Source organism: Cydia strobilella, chromosome 2 (assembly GCF_947568885.1).
Source record: "Cydia strobilella chromosome 2, ilCydStro3.1, whole genome shotgun sequence".
Classification (NCBI taxonomy): domain Eukaryota; kingdom Metazoa; phylum Arthropoda; class Insecta; order Lepidoptera; family Tortricidae; genus Cydia; species Cydia strobilella.
Genome location: NC_086042.1, coordinates 13,158,446 through 13,175,768, shown reverse-complemented (window position 1 = coordinate 13,175,768; position 17,323 = coordinate 13,158,446). Strand labels below are relative to the sequence as shown.

The window sequence follows — 17,323 nt, the reverse complement described above, 5'->3', positions numbered from 1 at the left end:
TAGAAATTGTTAGTTATAATGCTCAGACAAAAACAGTTGCACAGGTACAGTCATCATTTGAAAAGGTTCAATTTGGAGTTCCCCAAGGTAGTATTCTCGGGCCACTTCTATTTTTAATCTACCTAAATGAACTTCCAAATATAGTTGATGTACCGTGTATTTTATATGCAGATGATGTTACTCTTTTGTTCTCAAATGAAAGTACATATCAAAGCATGCAAGACCATATAAACAGTGTCCTAACAACAGTTTTAAAATGGCTAAACAGCCTTAACCTTCATGTCAACTTAGAAAAAACTAAACTTATACAATTTAGAAATTATAAAACTGTGTCTGAATCTGTTGTAGTGTCAAATGCGAATACCTCAATAGTTCCCATGTTAGTTTTCTCGGCGTTGAAATAGATACGCATTTAAATTGGAAGGCACAAATAAACGAGATAAATAAAAAGATTTCTAGTAGGTGTTATGCTTTATCGATATTGTCAGAAACTTGTTCCGAAAAAATAGTTATCAGTGCATATTATGGAACAGTCTACCCACTACTTACGTACGGAGTAATTTTTTGGGGCAATTCTGTTGATGTTGATAAAACATTCATATTACAGAAAAGATGTTTAAGAACTGTTTTTAGAATGTACACAGATGAATCGCTACGTGACGTGTTTAGGGAAAAGCGCTTTTTGACACTTACCGGCATTTATATATTAGAATTAAGTCTATTTGTAAAAAATCAACCTGAACATTTCACAAAACGCTCATGCAAACATAATATTAGATCGCAATATAAATATAATATGGTACTTCCGAGAGCTTGCACTTTAATATATAAAAAAAGCACATTCATATCCGCTATTAATGTCTTTAATCATCTGCCTAATGAAATAAAAAGCCTCGAAGGAAATACCTTTAAAAGATGATTAAAAAACTTTTTAATAGACAGAGTCTTCTATAACCTAAAAGAATTTTATAACTCTGTAAACCTAAATGTATATTAAAATTTAGTTTAAGATTACTTAGTTTAAGATAAAATAAATTGTATGCCCGAAAAGGGTAAAACTGTTGATACCCATAAAAAAATGTACCTAGCTATACTTCTTGTACCTACACAGTTTGAACAATAAATGTTTCTGATTTCTGATTTCTAGTAGTATTCCTTTGTACGGGCGATGAGAAAAATTGGTCTCATGTAATGGTTTTTTCATAGAGGTTTTTTTTTATGTATTGTTATCTTTATTTTTTTACTAAAGGTTTTTTAGTAATATGCTGAGTATCCTATTGTAATCCACAGTATTTTATTGCAATATTCATCATATATTTGTATAAAATGACTAGTAAAATATGCTGCAATCTACAAACTAACCTATATTGTTTACTCTATACAAGCTCATACAAAAACACTCAAAGGTGATATATTATTGGCCGGTAATGTACATATTACATACATACTTACATAGGTACGAGTATATACATTGCAAGTTAAATAAAGGCTTGTAATAAAATATTATGGTCTATAGAAGGCAGAGGTAAGAAGAAAACTCTCTTATGGGAGAACATTTGCAAAGGTGTCCACCGCGAACACCGAAGTTCGCATATTGCGGACATCTTTCTCTTTTACTCCAATTAAGGTGTAATTAGAGTGATAGAGAAAGATGCCCGCAATTTGCGAACTTCAGTGGTCGCGGTAGGCCCTCTGCTGTCAGCTATAAATAACAGTTCCAAATCTCTCCGCTAGAGTAGCTAAGAACGTAGCCGTTATTGACGTAGTGAAGTGCGCTGTCTGTGCAAGAATGCACAACTTTTTTATATAAATTTACCTTTTTTTACATATTTTTGTTTATGGTTTTTTTATTACTATTTGTGACATTACATTTTGTTTTCTCCTAAAAAACCAGTGCCTATTATTCAGACGTATATAAAACTGTCAATGATTTGAATTTTTTTATCAAATATTCTAGGTATGGATGGTATAGAAAGGATCGCAATCTCGTATGGCAGAATTGTTGTAAAAGTGACCGCGTTAAGCTTTAAATAATAGTTCCTAATCTCTCCGGTGGCGCTAGTTAGGCTCTGGGACATGAGTATAACATGAACCATATAAGGCAACAAATAACCTGACCAAATTACGTAGGTTGTTTTTGGTAGTATTTCGGTGTATGGTGGCGCCGCCTAATTACTGTTTTTTGATGGACACTTTTCATACATAGAGATTTGGCTCCTTTATACAGTCTCCATGATTCTAGGTATTGTGGCGCCAGCTATTTAAGGTTTTTTGACGGACACTATTTTGACATGGATTGTTCTCGTTACCTCTACCCTCCATACTATTATAGTCATACTGCGTAATGACAATTCACCTCATCTTGAGTGGACATGGCGAGGATAACTAACTTGTTCCTGGGGAAGAACGGTAAAACACGCGCAGTTGAGGTACGGTTGTCAAACAGACGTATTCACAAATAATATGTGTCCTGCCTGTAGATATATAAACGCCTTATTTTTAGTTTGTGTCTCAAGTACCTGTTATAACGGTGTACTCGTACATAATTATGTATTTTTTTACACCACAGTGTAGAGCTTTTGTTTACATCTGTAAGATTTGTGTTGAATTTATATGCGCTCGGTCTTAGTGCAATTTTATTTAATTTTGTTCAATGTTAGTAATTAAAAATTAATAATTTAATTAATGTCACACACGAAATTTTAATGCCAATAATTACGTAATTTTATTAATGTCACGCATGAAAAACGGCGGGTCGTGAACAAAAGATTTCCTTTGCCAGAAATTAGTATCTTTGTATTCCTATAATAATGTTAATATTGCATTAAAATAATAACTAATTCTTTGTTTAAAATCTGTGATATTACTGATTCTATTTTTCTAGTAAATATTTTACATCTTTTAACTCTTCAGTCCACTGCTCTCCACCTGACCCATGGCTCCGCTGCCAATGGAATGGAGTCAATATTATATTATTAATTTATTGTGTGCTTAGGGTTATTTTTGCCAATATGAAGTAGGTAGGTAGGTAGGTAGTTAGAGAGGTTCGTCTTCGTGGTATCGTCAGTGCTAAATTATGGGCTATTACTGTGGGGAAATTCGGTAGATGTCGAAAGAGCATTTCTATTGCAGAAAAAATGTGTCCGTGCAATGATGAGAGCCTGGGTAACAGATAGCTGCCGACCACTATTTCAGAAATTAAAAAGATTACCGCTGCCATGCATGTATATTAAAAAAGCATGTTTACTTGTAAAAAACCGTCCAGATTTGTTTAAAATGAGATCTGAATTCTTCTCAAGCCAGAGAACTCAATACCAAAATCTACTTTATCAACCCCGGTGCAACTTGGATGTATATATAAGAGGAATGCGTACAATATGTGCATAGTTCTATACAACAATTTGCCCAACAGTATAAAACAACTAAACGCTATGGAATACAAGAAAAAACTAACTAGTTTTCTGTTAGAGCACTGTTTCTATAGCGTTAAGGAATATTTGGAATGTAATTTGCAGTAGTACCTAAGAATTAATGGTTGAAAAATGTATTTATTTAAGTTAAGTGTTCTTATTATTAATTAATCAATCAATTACTTATTATGAATTTTAATATTGGAATTTTAATCTATTAATTATACTATTAGATAAGATTTTTTTTTTTGAAAATTTGCATGTCGTTATGCGACTGAATACTGTACACCATATTTTAACAAAACAACATCTGTATTTTAGAATTAAGTATTCTTGCAAATAAAGAATCTTTATCTTTATCTTTACAATGCAATTGTTTCAGAATTATTTATCCCCCCCCCCCCCCCCCCCTTTCTTGTAAAATGAGCGATCAATAATCGCTCAATCAACCAGTAAGCGATATTTCGGACACGCTGCCTGATGTCCGCGACAGACCAACGCCGTAATGCCGGTCGTAAGGTCGTAACGTGCGGTTCCTGAACACATCATAGAGAGCTTATTTATAATATGTGTGTAGTTAAAATTCTAGTGAGATCCTTTTACGAAACTTACTTCGTTCATTACATAAACCCAAACTCGTATTTTAAAGCATTATGTTGCAGTCTCTCTTTGTAGGTTGTCTGTGAACACATCCATAAGTTGAAAAAATAAATAAAGAAAGTGTTAAACTGACTGAAAGATGCTGGTGAATCCAAAATTATTTAAGTGATCTCGAATACTTTCATATTTATTTGTATAAAATTAAGTAATGATTGATTTGTTTTTTCCTATATTAAAGTAATGTTGGTGGTGTTGAAATATTTATTAGTTTACATATACGTTTTAGACTGTTACTGCAGCTGTCCATTAAACATCATCCTTTTATAAATTGTTTTACATTACTTTTGGAGTCAGAATATTGATTTCCTAAAGTAAAGGGTTGTTTATTTCTGGAATATTTATATAAATATTATGATCATTAATTATACAACATAGTAGACAACATAATGATAAATGTTCTGGATAGATCAAGACAGTATTGTCGATAGTTTTTATTATTATTTGGCGTTTCACAACCGCCGTTCAGGAGGACATGGCAACGAAACAAAAAAATGATATTAATAATTTAATAATGTTAAAAATAACAATAAATTAGCCTTATTTATTACATTTTGTTTACTGCATAGCATTATATTTTCGGAACGCGTCTTCCACGATTTCGGTTGCTCTCGCGATCCTCTGAGGAGTGGCCAGTGAACGGATTTCTCTTTGGAACTCGAGAAGCGTTTGTCCCTTGTCGCAGAGTGGAGTGAGCTTGCAGATGCCGAGGGCTACGGCGGATCCCAAGACAAGACCAGACCAGTTTTTAATGGTGAAGAATATGGCTTTCTTTACGCAGGCCACGGCAAACTGGAAATAAAGAGTTTTGAATAGATACAGATCTTTTAACATAACATTCTTGCTTGAATTCTCTTATTGGTTTTAAGGTAGAACTGGTAGCTCAGTGTTACAGATTAAGAAAACAGCTACAGGTTCTTCTACTGAAGGAAATGGTACATTATGCTGCAAAAGGGCATACCCACTTTATGGGTGGAATTCATAAAGTACCTACCTAGGTATGCGCTTTTGCATACAAGTAATGAGTAAATAATATTTATATTAATGTGTGCATTGGTGTTACAATTTTCATAAGAACTCTTATCGTCTTTAGTTTATATTTTAATACTAAGAATGATACCAACTTGTAGGTATGTACAACCGGTAGAACTAGGTAACCATAAACCGGTAGAACTAGGTAGAATAATTTTAAACTCACGGAAACAACTGTAGCCACAAGCCCCAATTTAGTGGCGACGATTGCAGATTTTGGCTCCTCGGGTTCAATCACTGCGGCATACGCTGGGCTCGGCTCGAGGTTCGCTACTCTATTGCCTACACCCCTCGTCATATACCCCTCGTGATACGGAAATGGCACTGCCGAAATCATCTGCAAATATATATGTAATTAAAGAAATAATGAGTCAAACATAAAAATTAAACATTAGCATTAAACATGGAAATGTTAATTTGAAAGACTGAATCAACTTACGTTCGGTGAAACGTCATATTCAATTCCATTGTCCAAATAATCAAGATGTACTGCTGCTGAAACTGCCAAAACTCCAAATACTACTGATAGCAGCTTAAACATTTTGCTTTTCTTGAATTTACTAAATGTGATTTAAATAAGACAGTGTTGTTGAACACTTAATGGTGAAGTGGTTGCGTCTTATTCCCAATCCTGTTTAAATACATATCGTACTTGGGTTAGAGTAATTAACAAATTGAAATCTTCACTAAACTTCATTAATGATGGGTATATTTAGTGAGTCACGTCATGGATTATGATTAATATTGCAGTTCGTTTTACTAACTAAAGGTTTTATTTTAAAAACATTATAAAAATTACAAAACAATGACACTTTATTTACAAGTAGGTACATAGGTATCTACTTGCCATTATTTGTCATTAATCTTTAAAGAAGAAATGTATGAATAATTTCTTTAGTTACATTATTGTCCATAATGGCGTGGACAAAACTGCTACAAAATAGTTTTAAGAGAGATTCAAGAGACGCACCTAGCAACGAGAGACAAGAAAAAGTTTCGCTCATTAGTTTATTTTAACGTTGAACTAGTCGTAATTATTTTCTTGCATACCTACTTAATATTTACAATTACAACAGAATTTTAAGGACAGTAGACCTTATTTACCTTAAATACAGTAGGGCTTCTGTCAAATTCTAATAAAATCAGTTAAAATACATAAGGATATGTACAGTCAAGGGCATAATTATATATACACACAGTTTCAAAAATATTTGTACGCTCTTACACCTTCCTTAGACAATAAAGTCGTGTTCACATACTTTTGAGCCAATCGTGTGGATCGATAATTTTGCCTTCGACTGTACGTTAGTAAAATTGAAGTTTAACTCTAGTAGTTAGAGTTCATAGTCTTTTGTCATTATTCTTTATGTTAATCTAGAATATTAAAGAACATTCGCTACTTAGATTCTACTGTGAATAGTAAATATTGTAAATAATGTGTAGTATTGTTTGATGTCACACAAAAGTAAATGTCGTAAACAGAGATATTATTAAGCTCTCTATTAATTTTAAAATGTAACCAAATAAAATGGAGCAAGCATTAAACACGAGAATGATTCAAATATGGAAATTAGCATCCCAATATTAAAACACCTGGAGGCTTAAAATGTTTGTAGTGCTTAAGGCAATTTTAATTTTGTTCACGACAACCATGTCATGTCCGATGACATTCTACAACAAGTAACTGTCAAATATATTTTTTGTGACACTTTTATTGCTGACTAGTGACTGTACTTCTTCTCATTTGCATGTCTATCGAGTACTTCTTGAGACCTCTCTAATGAGCCTAAACTTGATGTGTTTGTGTTTTTCCATCGAGGAGTTCCTTTGGCTACCTAGAGGCTGCATCATCAGAACACCTCCATGTTAGCATATTATTGCATTGTTATCGGAATAACGACAGTATTCCAAATTTCAACTCAATCAGATACCGGGAAGTGGTTCAAATTTTAGTCACAAGATTTGAAGCACTATACATATATACAAAGGTATATATGCAGTGAAGCTAAATAAATAATAAAAGTGTGTAATTATAAAATAAAAAAAAAATGTGCGACTTGATTCCGCTAAAGACACGTGGGACGAACTAGAGCGCATCTATGGAGGTACCTGCTTATACAAGAGATAAGACCTATACCTGAAATTCTTCAGCTACAAGATGGACTCTAATCATGACATTTACTCATGAGTTAATTTTAAAGAATTTCTGGAGCAAACTGTGTACGGAGCTACCGGGCGTAGCGTGGCGATATTACCCGAAATTCTCCTAATGTGATAGGTACCAGACATAATTATTGCAAAGAAAATGGATACAGTCAGAAGCTGCAAGCGGTCGATTCAACCTACTTGGTACTTACACCTGCTCTTATTATCGTTGTATACCAAATTGAAAGCAATATAAATACTTACTTTACTATTATGTTTTTGTTATTTTCATTCTACTCCTTAAAACCTTTTCCACATAATATTTAGTAAAATATAAAAAAAAACGGTTAAATGCTTACAATCCGAAAAAAAGTTGCACTAGCATCGTGGTTTCCTAAAACCACACAATTTTTTTTTGTGTGACTTTGTTCATTTATTTATGAATCTATCTTTTTATCTATACACATAAATTAAATATAATAATATGAACAAAAATATTAGGTATAAAGTATAATTTTATTATTTTAAGTAAAATGGGTATTAGAGTTTTGAATGATTCACGGTTAGTTTCACTAGACTTATATTGACCGGGATGTAGACCGTGATTACCTTTTGTATTATTAAATATCGGGACCTCATAAATAATACAAAAGGTAATCACGGTCTATATCCCGGTCAATATAAGTCTAGTGAAAATGGATATTCACCATTTGATAAATATTTGCTGTTTATTTGGTTTGTCCTGATTTTCTGTAACTAATAATAATCGCCGACTACAAATGTGGCCGGATAGTCGGCTTTCCCGGCTAGTCGGCGACTAGACGGTGCATCCCTAATGATCAGTAAAAGCTTTCGGGTTCCTCATGAGAGTCGTGAGCACCGGTACGTACCTTCTCACAATTAAATGGATTTACAGTGTAGGTACATTGTTTTTTATTAACATGAGAAAAATAAACAAAATTGAAATTAAAATATTAATCAACTACATATAACTTTCTTTTAGATAATTACGAATATGATCTATAATCACTTTAATTAGGTAAATGAAACGTGCAAGGTAAATTTATACTTTCTTTTTAATCACCTAATTAAGGAATACATTTTCCTAATTGTTATTGCACAAATTGAGTATATAATCCACTAAAAATGAAGATAGGGTATCACTTCCACGACGAACTTACAGCTATTCATCAGCAACCTTCACAATCTTAATAAATATCTATTCAAGGTGAGTTAAAAATATTTATATGTTTTACAAAGGGGCAAAGTTGTTGTTTAACCTCTCGTGCTAATATTGATACCCGAGCAAGCGAAATATAACAAAATCCAACCAACACAACTATAATATTAATTTCAATACGCTGTAAACTCAACTATAAAAGAATTTGACCAAACACGTTCCGCCGCGCTCCCATAGAAAAGACATAAACGCGCGACTATTTTTGTTGTATAAAATACTTAGGTACCTATAATATACGTGTTTGTGATTTTAGATGGCGCATTCATTACTTTTGGTTGTGTTGGCATGCTTTGGTAGTTTGGCTGCCGCCCAAACCTACCAGGCATATCCTACCCATCTGTACCCTGTGGAACACCGAGCCTACAGGGGAATCAGACCTATAGCAGAACTACCCTCATCGAGCGCTTATGAGTAAGTTAATTTCTTAGCTTTATTCGACCACAGCGACTGCATTTTTTTACCTTCAGATAAAAACATCGCTAGTTAAGCCCATTAACAAATTCTTGAATAACATGAACAAGTATAAACCAGCTGCCGTAATAAAATCTTTTGTATTGCAGATTCCAAGTTGTACCTGCCAGTGCCGTAGCAGAATACGATATCAGCAGGGATTTGTCCATCTGGGATTACATCCCAAACCCAATAGTGAGTACCTATTGTAATCCATTCATAAAGATATTACCTGTTATTGCATTCATTCATTCACAAATCTTTATCTGTACCTAGCAGCATCTGTTACAAATTTTACTCGCCGTAATTACTAGAGAGAATATTAGCCTACATTCCTTGATGTTAAATAACAGTATGTTTGTTTGTTTTCCAGTCTGCCCTGTCATGCGTAGCTTCAAATGCCCTGTCCGTGGCCAAATGGACCTTAGCTAAGGCTCCGTTGATTATTCTGGGAATGGCGCTTGTCATCGGATTCTGTGCGTTCACCCCCTTCTGCACCCTCGTCGTCGACAAGCCTTTCACCAGAGAAATAAGGGCCCTCAACATCCCCTTCCTTGATGAAGTTGAATACTACCTAAAGGAGGCCTACCACAAGTACCAAGCGATGCAGGACGATCATTAGTTTAGGTGTTAGCTTTAATAATTTATTGTACTTATTTATTTTAAATAAACACTGAGCAATATAACAATAGCTTTATCTACCAGTCCCTACAGATTGATTCACGATTCAATATTTCATTAATCACAAGATGATACTAATTGCGATTAATAATTTTATTACGTATAAATAGAATCGAATAAACGATCTAGCAAGTAGAGCATGATCCAACTCCGAGTTTTGCAACGTTGTACTAAAAAAAACTTATAGGATAAACACGTAATGATCTAAGAATTTCAGCCGGAGTTTTAGTATTGAACCACTAAACCGTTTTTTAAGAGAAAATGAAGACATTTCGCCTTATCTTATATATTTAAATATCATCATCATAAGACAGTCTTACACAAATCGACCTAGTCCCACAGTAAACTCAATGAGGCTTATGTTAAGGGTACTAGACGACGATATATATGTACATATAATATGCGATACCTATATTGGCGCGATCGGGCGAATAATAGATAACAAAATGATATCACTTTGACATCGAAAAGTAGGTTTGAATTGGCCTCCATTTTAATTTTCTGTCACTAAATTATCTACATAATATATATGTTGATATAAGGTTAGATAAGTTAAAAAAAGTATTAAATGAGAAAGAAACTTCAATGATTTATTTTATTAGGAACCTACAATAGCTTGGAATATTATCTAGGACCTACATATGAAACCTGAAACACTTCAGCAGATACTTTAGTACTCAATACTAAGTCTGAGTTAGATTCAGGTGATATCTCAAAGGGAATGGGTGTGGTGTGATGGGTGGAACACACATAATCATGTAAACATGAAACAAAAAAATACAAATGATAGGAACTTTTATTATCTTTAAAATAAAATCTTTTAGGTACAATACAAATCCAATAAATCTATAAGAAAAACATTTGTTCAGTTATGAACATTAGCGCGTCTTCGCCTCACGGCGTCGACATTCTGTATCTTCTGGTACTTATCGATGGCGGACTTGACTAAAGTGGCGGCGGTACTAATGTTCTCCAGGCGCTCGGGCGTGATGAGCGAGCGCATCTCCTCGTGGATGGGCCCTACTCCGTGGAACGCGATCGTGCACAAGTTCGTGTACGTGCAGACGCCGATGGTCATTAAAGAGCCGATGAGTAGTACGAAGATACTGCTGAAGAGCCAGGAGATTGCTCTGCCTGCGTAGTTGACGATCGTCTGCAAAACATAGGTAGTTATAATATTAGGGCTTGATATCTTTAATTTTAATTATAAGATTTCATCAGGTCAGTTCTCATCACAGCATCGTATAAATTAATCCTTACCCTCGAGTCCGGAACTTGGCTCCATAACAAACTGAACGAAGATGTGTCGGGTTCGTAATAATTTCCGACGCTGTTACCATACACGTCGTATCTGGATACAAAATAATATTTTATGAATACCAAAGATATTATGATAAACAAAAATACTATTAAAAACACTACTGATCTCATATTATTAACGATTAATATAACTTGAAGGACGACATAGCGAGTCTAGAGGTACAGCGAGACAGAGTACTTGAAATTGTATTTAAAAGATTTTAGACACAGAAAGGTAGTTCCGGCAAAAAAGGTTTAGAGCTTGTGTTACCACTATTCAATTATGGACACTCATCAAATGTAACAAGTAAACCAATGTTTTGACTAATGCTAGTAATGCTTACTTACCCATTGGACTGAGGGTAGCCATCGTAGCCGTATCCTGGGGCATATGGAATGTCCGGATACGCCACCTCAGGTTGAGTTGGCACGAAGGCGTAGTTGGGTATTTGTTGAATGTCCTGAAAAAAAAAATGTAATCAATATGTATACAGAAATCTTAAAAAACCGGCCAAGTGCGTGTCCGACTCGCGCACCGAGGGTTCCGTACTTTTTAGTATTTGTTGTTATAGCGGCAACAGAAATACATCATCTATGACAATTTCAACTGTCTAGCTATCACGGTTCATGAGATACAGCCTGGTGACAGACAGACAGACGGACAGCGGAGTCTTAGTAATAGGGTCCCGTTTTTACCCTTTGGGTACGGAACCCTAAAAACAAACGAATTATGCCAGAGCTTTATTAAGCCCTGACATAATTATGTATGCCAATACCTACTTTTCAGAGTACCTAATATAATATTGCCGTTTAGTAACGATATTATATAACTCACGATTGCTTGTTTAGGTAAAATCCAATAAATTAACTGAGTAGCACACAATTTTTAAAAGTGCGGCATACGTCAAATAATACAATTTCGAAATTTCCAATCATTATCATCATCATCATCTCAACCGAATGACGTCCACTGCTGGACAAAGGTCGCCCCCAAGGATCTTCACAACGAACGGTCATTCGCTGCCCTCAACCAACAGTTGCACATAACTAAATCGATAATATGATTATTAGGTGCTTACAACTCTGTTCACTTCAGAAGCTGCTCCGTTCGGCTGGTCCGCCAACATCTGATCGTACTTCACGACTGGACCCGTGGGCTTGACGGGCTGCACCCTCGCCCGCCCAGTCTCTTTGTCTTCAGCTCTATAAATCGGGCGAGGGTCCAACTCGGGCTCCGACGCCTTCTTAGACACAGGATGCGTGGACACTGGCTCAGCATTAGGATCGGGGTTAAAGGCAGTCTCCTGCAAGTTGTGTCGTGGTAACTCTGCTGAGAGTACAGCGCTCACTATGTAGAGGATTGATAGTAACTTGAACATCTGAAATACATACAATACATGTGATTACATGAATAAACACAAGGGGTTTTAATAGGCTACCAACTATAGGTAGTAACCTAAATGGTTTTACAGCAATTATGACATTAAACTACTTGATATCATTTGAAAATACCTGCCCATAAAATTAACTTAGAGCCAGAAGTGCTTACACTAAAACTTATTAAGTATAATTTCTTATGCAAAAAATAGGTTGAAGAAGATCAGAACAACAACTGATACAATATAAAATTAAAATAAACTTAAAAAGTTTGAGTCACTTACCTTAGCAATATCGTAGCACGTAGTGATCACGACAGAATCTCACCAATAACTATTTGCTTAAAGTTCATCCCTCGCCCTATTTATAGGGAGTCTCCCGAAGAGTTACCGTGGAAGCTTTTAGTTATCGCTAGAGCATTGTTCTAAGTAAAACAAAGCCGATAAGGATTCGTCAAAAAAATGAAATGTGCAAAAACATTTGGTGCATTTTTCGTTGCTCTTTTTTGTTGTAATGACTGTTATGTTGTTTGAATATAACGTGAACCCTATACTGGGGGGCTGTCTTATGGCCTTTAGGGGCTTTAGGTACTTACCTATCATGTTACAACGGAAGTATCTCTCCCAAAAATAAGATTGTTAAAAATAGTAAATGGTTAACCATACGAAGAAAGGCACCCATTACTGACGAGATATTTTCAATAGTTTGAGTCAGAAATGGATGCTTTCACCCGAGGTTAAACACTGTTCTTTTCATTTCAAATACGATATTTATTTATTTCTCATTTCTCATGCTCTGAAAGTGGGTAGTCGTTGTTCTAAGAAGTGTGCAGAAAATGATGCGTTTCTGCACTAGATCATTTTACTTTCCAAGTACGTTTTTTTCTTATTTTTTACAATAAACAATTAAAATTTGGTTTTTATTGGATTTGTGTGTGTGGAATTTCCATTCTGATTATTAACTCCCCATTCCATAAATACTGCCTAAATTGTTAATTGAAAGTCAAGAAATACTATTGAAGTTTATACTTAGTCGTGGTTTTAGGGTTCCGTACCCAAAGGGTAAAAACGGGACCCTATTACTAAGACGTGGAGTCCGTCCGTCTGTCTGTCCGTCTGTCAGCTATAACTCATGAACCGTGATAGTTAGACAGTTGAAATTTTTGCAGATGATGTATTTCTGTTGCCGAATACTAAAAAAGTACGGAACCACTTGTCTGGTTTTTTTAAATGCACATGTAATTCAATTTCCCTGTATTCGAAATGAAAAGTAGTGTTTAATTCGGGTAAAAGCATCCATTTCAGTCTCGGAATATTGGGTAAACTAACTCGACAGAAATGGGTGCCTTTCATTATCCTTTCGTTAACAATCTACTATTATAAAACATGACGAAGTATACCTAAACTTATTGTATTTCGAACCGGGCTAGCACACGATTGGCGCGAGAATATCTCGCCGCGACATAGACTACCCGTCCCCCTTTAATTCATACAGTTAGTAAACGACGGTTAGTCTATCTCGCGGCGAGATACTGTCGCGATAATCATGTGCTCGGACTACTGATGTAAGAGGATCGTTATATTTATGAAACGGAGACTTTCGCTCCGCTCGATCAATAAGGTACAAAATGTTCTATATTCAATTACGGATTTAGGTTTAATTCTTAGCCGACGATATGTATAATGTAGTCCGTCTTATTCTTATCATATTGAAAGGAATCTGAGAATTATTATTTTTAACATCTGGCGTTCAGGCCGTGCCGATTACTTATTCTGTGGCCGTGCCTAACAGGCAAGGCGTCCATTCTTTTAGGATAATGGTTTTTAATCCATTTAGATACCTGCGTTATTGCTGCATTGACACGTGTATTTAAATGACGGTCTGTGCAAACAATAAATAATATACAAATTTTACAACTACCAGTATAGTGTACCTACCTGTAATGGAAGTTGTAAAAGTTGTGTATTATTAGTATTGCTTTATGGTTTCTTTAAAACCATTTGTAAAAGGTTATGAGAAATAAAAAGAAATATAACAGTAAGTATAGTGCGACATAAAATACTAGAAATTAAATAAAATTAAACTAGAAAAAACCGGCCAAGTTCGAGTCGGACTCGCGCACCGAGGGTTCCGTACTTTTTAGTATTTGTTGTTATAGCGGCAACAGAATAAATACATCATCTGTGAAAATTTCAACTGTCTAGCTATCACGATTCATGAGATACAGCCTGGTGACAGACAGACGGACAGCGAAGTCTTAGTAATATGGTCCCGTTTTTAACCTTTGGGTACGGAACCCTTTAAAAACACTAAATTGTTGCCATGTTTAAGCATTTTACGTCAAAAATGTGACAGTTACTAAGGAAGTGGCGCCCTCAATAATTTTCTACAATTTCTCGTCGGACTATAAGGCCCGCGCAACGACCTACATATTTCTGAATCAGTAATTCCCGATCGATGGAAGTGAATAAATTAGAGACCCACTTACTAAGCTCTTACCCTACGTCGCGTCGATCGATAAACCATTAGGAACCTCTTTATAAGGTGCAATAGTAAAAATTGTAGTACAAAACCGGCCAAGTGCGAGTCGGACTTGCGCACTAAGGGTTTCGTACCATTACGCAAAAAACGGTAAAAAATCACGTTTGTTGTATGGGAGCCCCACTTCAATATTTATTTTATTCTGTTTTTAGTATTTGTCGTTATAGCGGTAACAGAAATACAACTGTCTAGCTATCAAGGTTCATAAGATACAGCTACAGCCTGGTGACAGACAGACAGACAGCGGAGTCTTAATAATAGGGTCCCGTTTTTACTCTTTGGGTACGGAACCCTAAAAAATAAGATGGTATGATGGGGACAATCTTAACCCTTTATAAGGCAGTCTTTATAAGGGTGTCAGAAATTATGTAAAATTTAACCCTATCACTTTAAAATAAGGCTTAATTTTATTCATTACAAGGATTTGGTGATGTGCTATGGTCTAGAATTCTGGGGCACCGCAGCGGAATGGCAGCTTGTATTCATTTTACAAAAACGTGCAGTACGCATTATATCATATTATTATGCCCCACACGGAACCCCCGCTAGACAACTCTTCATAGATAGTAACATAATGACACTCACATCACAATACCTATTTTACATAATTAAATATATTATAATGAACATACACCTATTTCCAATAAAGACATTTAAAAGTTCACGTATCACACAAAAACACAAAAATAAGTTGGACTCGACATGTTGCCGACTTGCCGATTATTTTTATATTGCTTTATTTTACTTTAATTTAATTAATGATTATTTGAATGAATTTAATATATTATGTAAATCCAATTATGACGTGTAATATGAAATATTTAAAAATAAATGAGTATGAGTATGATTAATTATACTCTATATGAAAATGACTCAGCTAAATATCCCAATGTTCCTGATGGGCAACACTGATTTGGAAAATGGTGAGCAAAAGACAAGCTATTTATGTATAATTATAAATATCAACAAAAAGGTTTCTTTATTATTGAAAATAAAATACAAAAGCTGAACATTGAAATTAATTTGGTATCGTATTTTAAGTTTCAAGAACTAACCTAATTAAGTAATTACTGACTTGCAATATAGTTTTAATTTGTTGATTATGCTAAAGCCAACTGCAGTAGGTATATTTCATTAAACACGTCGGAAACATAAAAGACGATTAGGAAATTCAAGTTTTAACGCGTAAAGTGGTAGAAATTTTCAGGAATCAGCGAGATATCAAAAATACTCCAATTGTGTCGCTTAACTTCAAACTGGGATAAATCCATTCGACCCTCTTAGGAAATATCTACCCTATTACCTTTACTTAATACCAAAATCGCAAAATCTGACAGTTAGATTTACCCGTTTTAAGTTAAGCGACTCAATTTTCATTTCAATGTTTTTGATTGTTTACCCTTTTTCTAATGCCGAAAAAAAAACACGAAGTTTATAGTGTTTAGAAACTGATACGTGCCGTATTTTATTCACGCGACACGTGCCGTAGTTTGGTTTCCCGCCTAAATGGAGAATGCGGGTCGTCCACAAACAAATTTCTGGTTTGACATAATATACATAGATAGGTATATACCTATATTTATACTTACCGTTTGACGTATTCCCAAAATAACTCGACTTCTTCCAGATATTCTCCCATATTCTATGCACTGACCCGTTTAGCATAAAATGACGCGATCATTCTATAAATTATTAAAACAAACAGAAAAACACACAAAAACATCCAGTGCCACTTTTGTCACTATATTTTTATAGTTTGTCTGTTAAAGAACACACACGATCAAACTTACGAAGTTTCGTGTAGTTACTGTTACTACCCTAGTAGACGCGGCACTTCAGCCCTGGCGATACATTTTTAAATAGGCACGGTTCAGGGTTATAGTAATCGATTGCCATTCCATTCATCGGCCAGTCTAGCCACGATCTACATTCAACAAACCGCTTAATAGAAAAAAAAACTGATTCATTAATGTCAATGTGTTAATGTAAAAAGAGACTGTATTCAGTGACTCTAAATGTAATTCTAATTCAATCTGATTTCTGCTGTTTGTTGTTTTGTTCATACCTATTAAAGAATGTACACGATCCATATGGCCATGCATGATCTGGTAGGTAAGTATATATGTTCTGAAAGAGGGTCATTGTTGTTCTAAAAGGTGTGCAAAAAATTATACGTGTCTGCACTAGAGCATTTTACGTTCGAAGTACGATTTTTTTAATTTTTTTACGATAAGCAATTGAAATTTTGAGTTTAAATGGATTTGTTATACAATTTCCATTCTGATATTTGACTCTCCATTCCATAAATAACGATACTTTTGTCTGAATTGTTAATTGAAAGTACCCTCAAGAAATGCTATAGAAATGTATACTTAGTCATGTTTAAAAAAAAAAACATGTATTCGAAATGAAAAGTAGAGTTTTTAACTCGGGTGAAAGGCATCATTTCTACCTCGGACTATTGGCGCTCTCACTGCGTTCGAGCGTCATA

General features: G+C 34.8%; 3 protein-coding genes across 3 annotated transcripts; 1 reads left to right on the top strand and 2 right to left on the bottom strand.

Moving 5' to 3' along the window:
* Positions 1–4,564: 4,564 nt before the first annotated feature.
* On the bottom strand, positions 4,565–5,723 carry LOC134755445 (uncharacterized). The gene is made up of 3 exons (XM_063692000.1): positions 5,539–5,723; positions 5,266–5,436; positions 4,565–4,859 (listed from the first exon to the last, which is right to left on the bottom strand). The coding sequence occupies exons 1-3, from the start codon at positions 5,638–5,640 to the stop codon at positions 4,626–4,628; spliced, it is 507 nt and encodes a 168-aa protein (XP_063548070.1). The 5' UTR covers positions 5,641–5,723; the 3' UTR covers positions 4,565–4,625.
* A 2,719-nt stretch (positions 5,724–8,442) lies between these two features.
* Positions 8,443–9,623, top strand: LOC134755444 (uncharacterized). Its single transcript, XM_063691999.1, has 4 exons — positions 8,443–8,472; positions 8,738–8,895; positions 9,045–9,129; positions 9,308–9,623. Exons 2-4 carry the CDS (start codon positions 8,738–8,740, stop codon positions 9,554–9,556), a joined length of 492 nt encoding a protein of 163 aa, XP_063548069.1. The 5' UTR covers positions 8,443–8,472; the 3' UTR covers positions 9,557–9,623.
* Positions 9,624–10,398: 775 nt separating this feature from the next.
* On the bottom strand, positions 10,399–16,577 carry LOC134752597 (uncharacterized). The gene is made up of 5 exons (XM_063688269.1): positions 16,422–16,577; positions 11,994–12,293; positions 11,263–11,375; positions 10,876–10,966; positions 10,399–10,768 (listed from the first exon to the last, which is right to left on the bottom strand). The coding sequence occupies exons 2-5, from the start codon at positions 12,291–12,293 to the stop codon at positions 10,481–10,483; spliced, it is 792 nt and encodes a 263-aa protein (XP_063544339.1). The 5' UTR covers positions 16,422–16,577; the 3' UTR covers positions 10,399–10,480.
* Between the last annotated feature and the right edge of the window lie 746 nt (positions 16,578–17,323).

Bases quoted from the DNA above. Each gene is read 5' to 3' on its own strand.
- LOC134755445 (XM_063692000.1), bottom strand. From the start codon at position 5,640: ATGTTTAAGCTGCTATCAGTAGTATTTGGAGTTTTGGCAGTTTCAGCA. The intron at 5,437-5,538 runs GTAAGTTGATTC...ATATATTTGCAG, and splicing joins AATATGACGTTTCACCGAAC to ATGATTTCGGCAGTGCCATT. The intron at 4,860-5,265 runs GTGAGTTTAAAA...CTTTATTTCCAG, and splicing joins TTGTGGCTACAGTTGTTTCC to TTTGCCGTGGCCTGCGTAAA.
- LOC134755444 (XM_063691999.1), top strand. From the start codon at position 8,738: ATGGCGCATTCATTACTTTTGGTTGTGTTGGCATGCTTTGGTAGTTTG. The intron at 8,896-9,044 runs GTAAGTTAATTT...TTTGTATTGCAG, and splicing joins CCCTCATCGAGCGCTTATGA to ATTCCAAGTTGTACCTGCCA. The intron at 9,130-9,307 runs GTGAGTACCTAT...TTTGTTTTCCAG, and splicing joins ATTACATCCCAAACCCAATA to TCTGCCCTGTCATGCGTAGC.
- LOC134752597 (XM_063688269.1), bottom strand. From the start codon at position 12,293: ATGTTCAAGTTACTATCAATCCTCTACATAGTGAGCGCTGTACTCTCA. The intron at 10,967-11,262 runs GTAAGTAAGCAT...TTTTGTATCCAG, and splicing joins GGCTACCCTCAGTCCAATGG to ATACGACGTGTATGGTAACA. The intron at 10,769-10,875 runs GTAAGGATTAAT...TATGTTTTGCAG, and splicing joins GCCAAGTTCCGGACTCGAGG to ACGATCGTCAACTACGCAGG.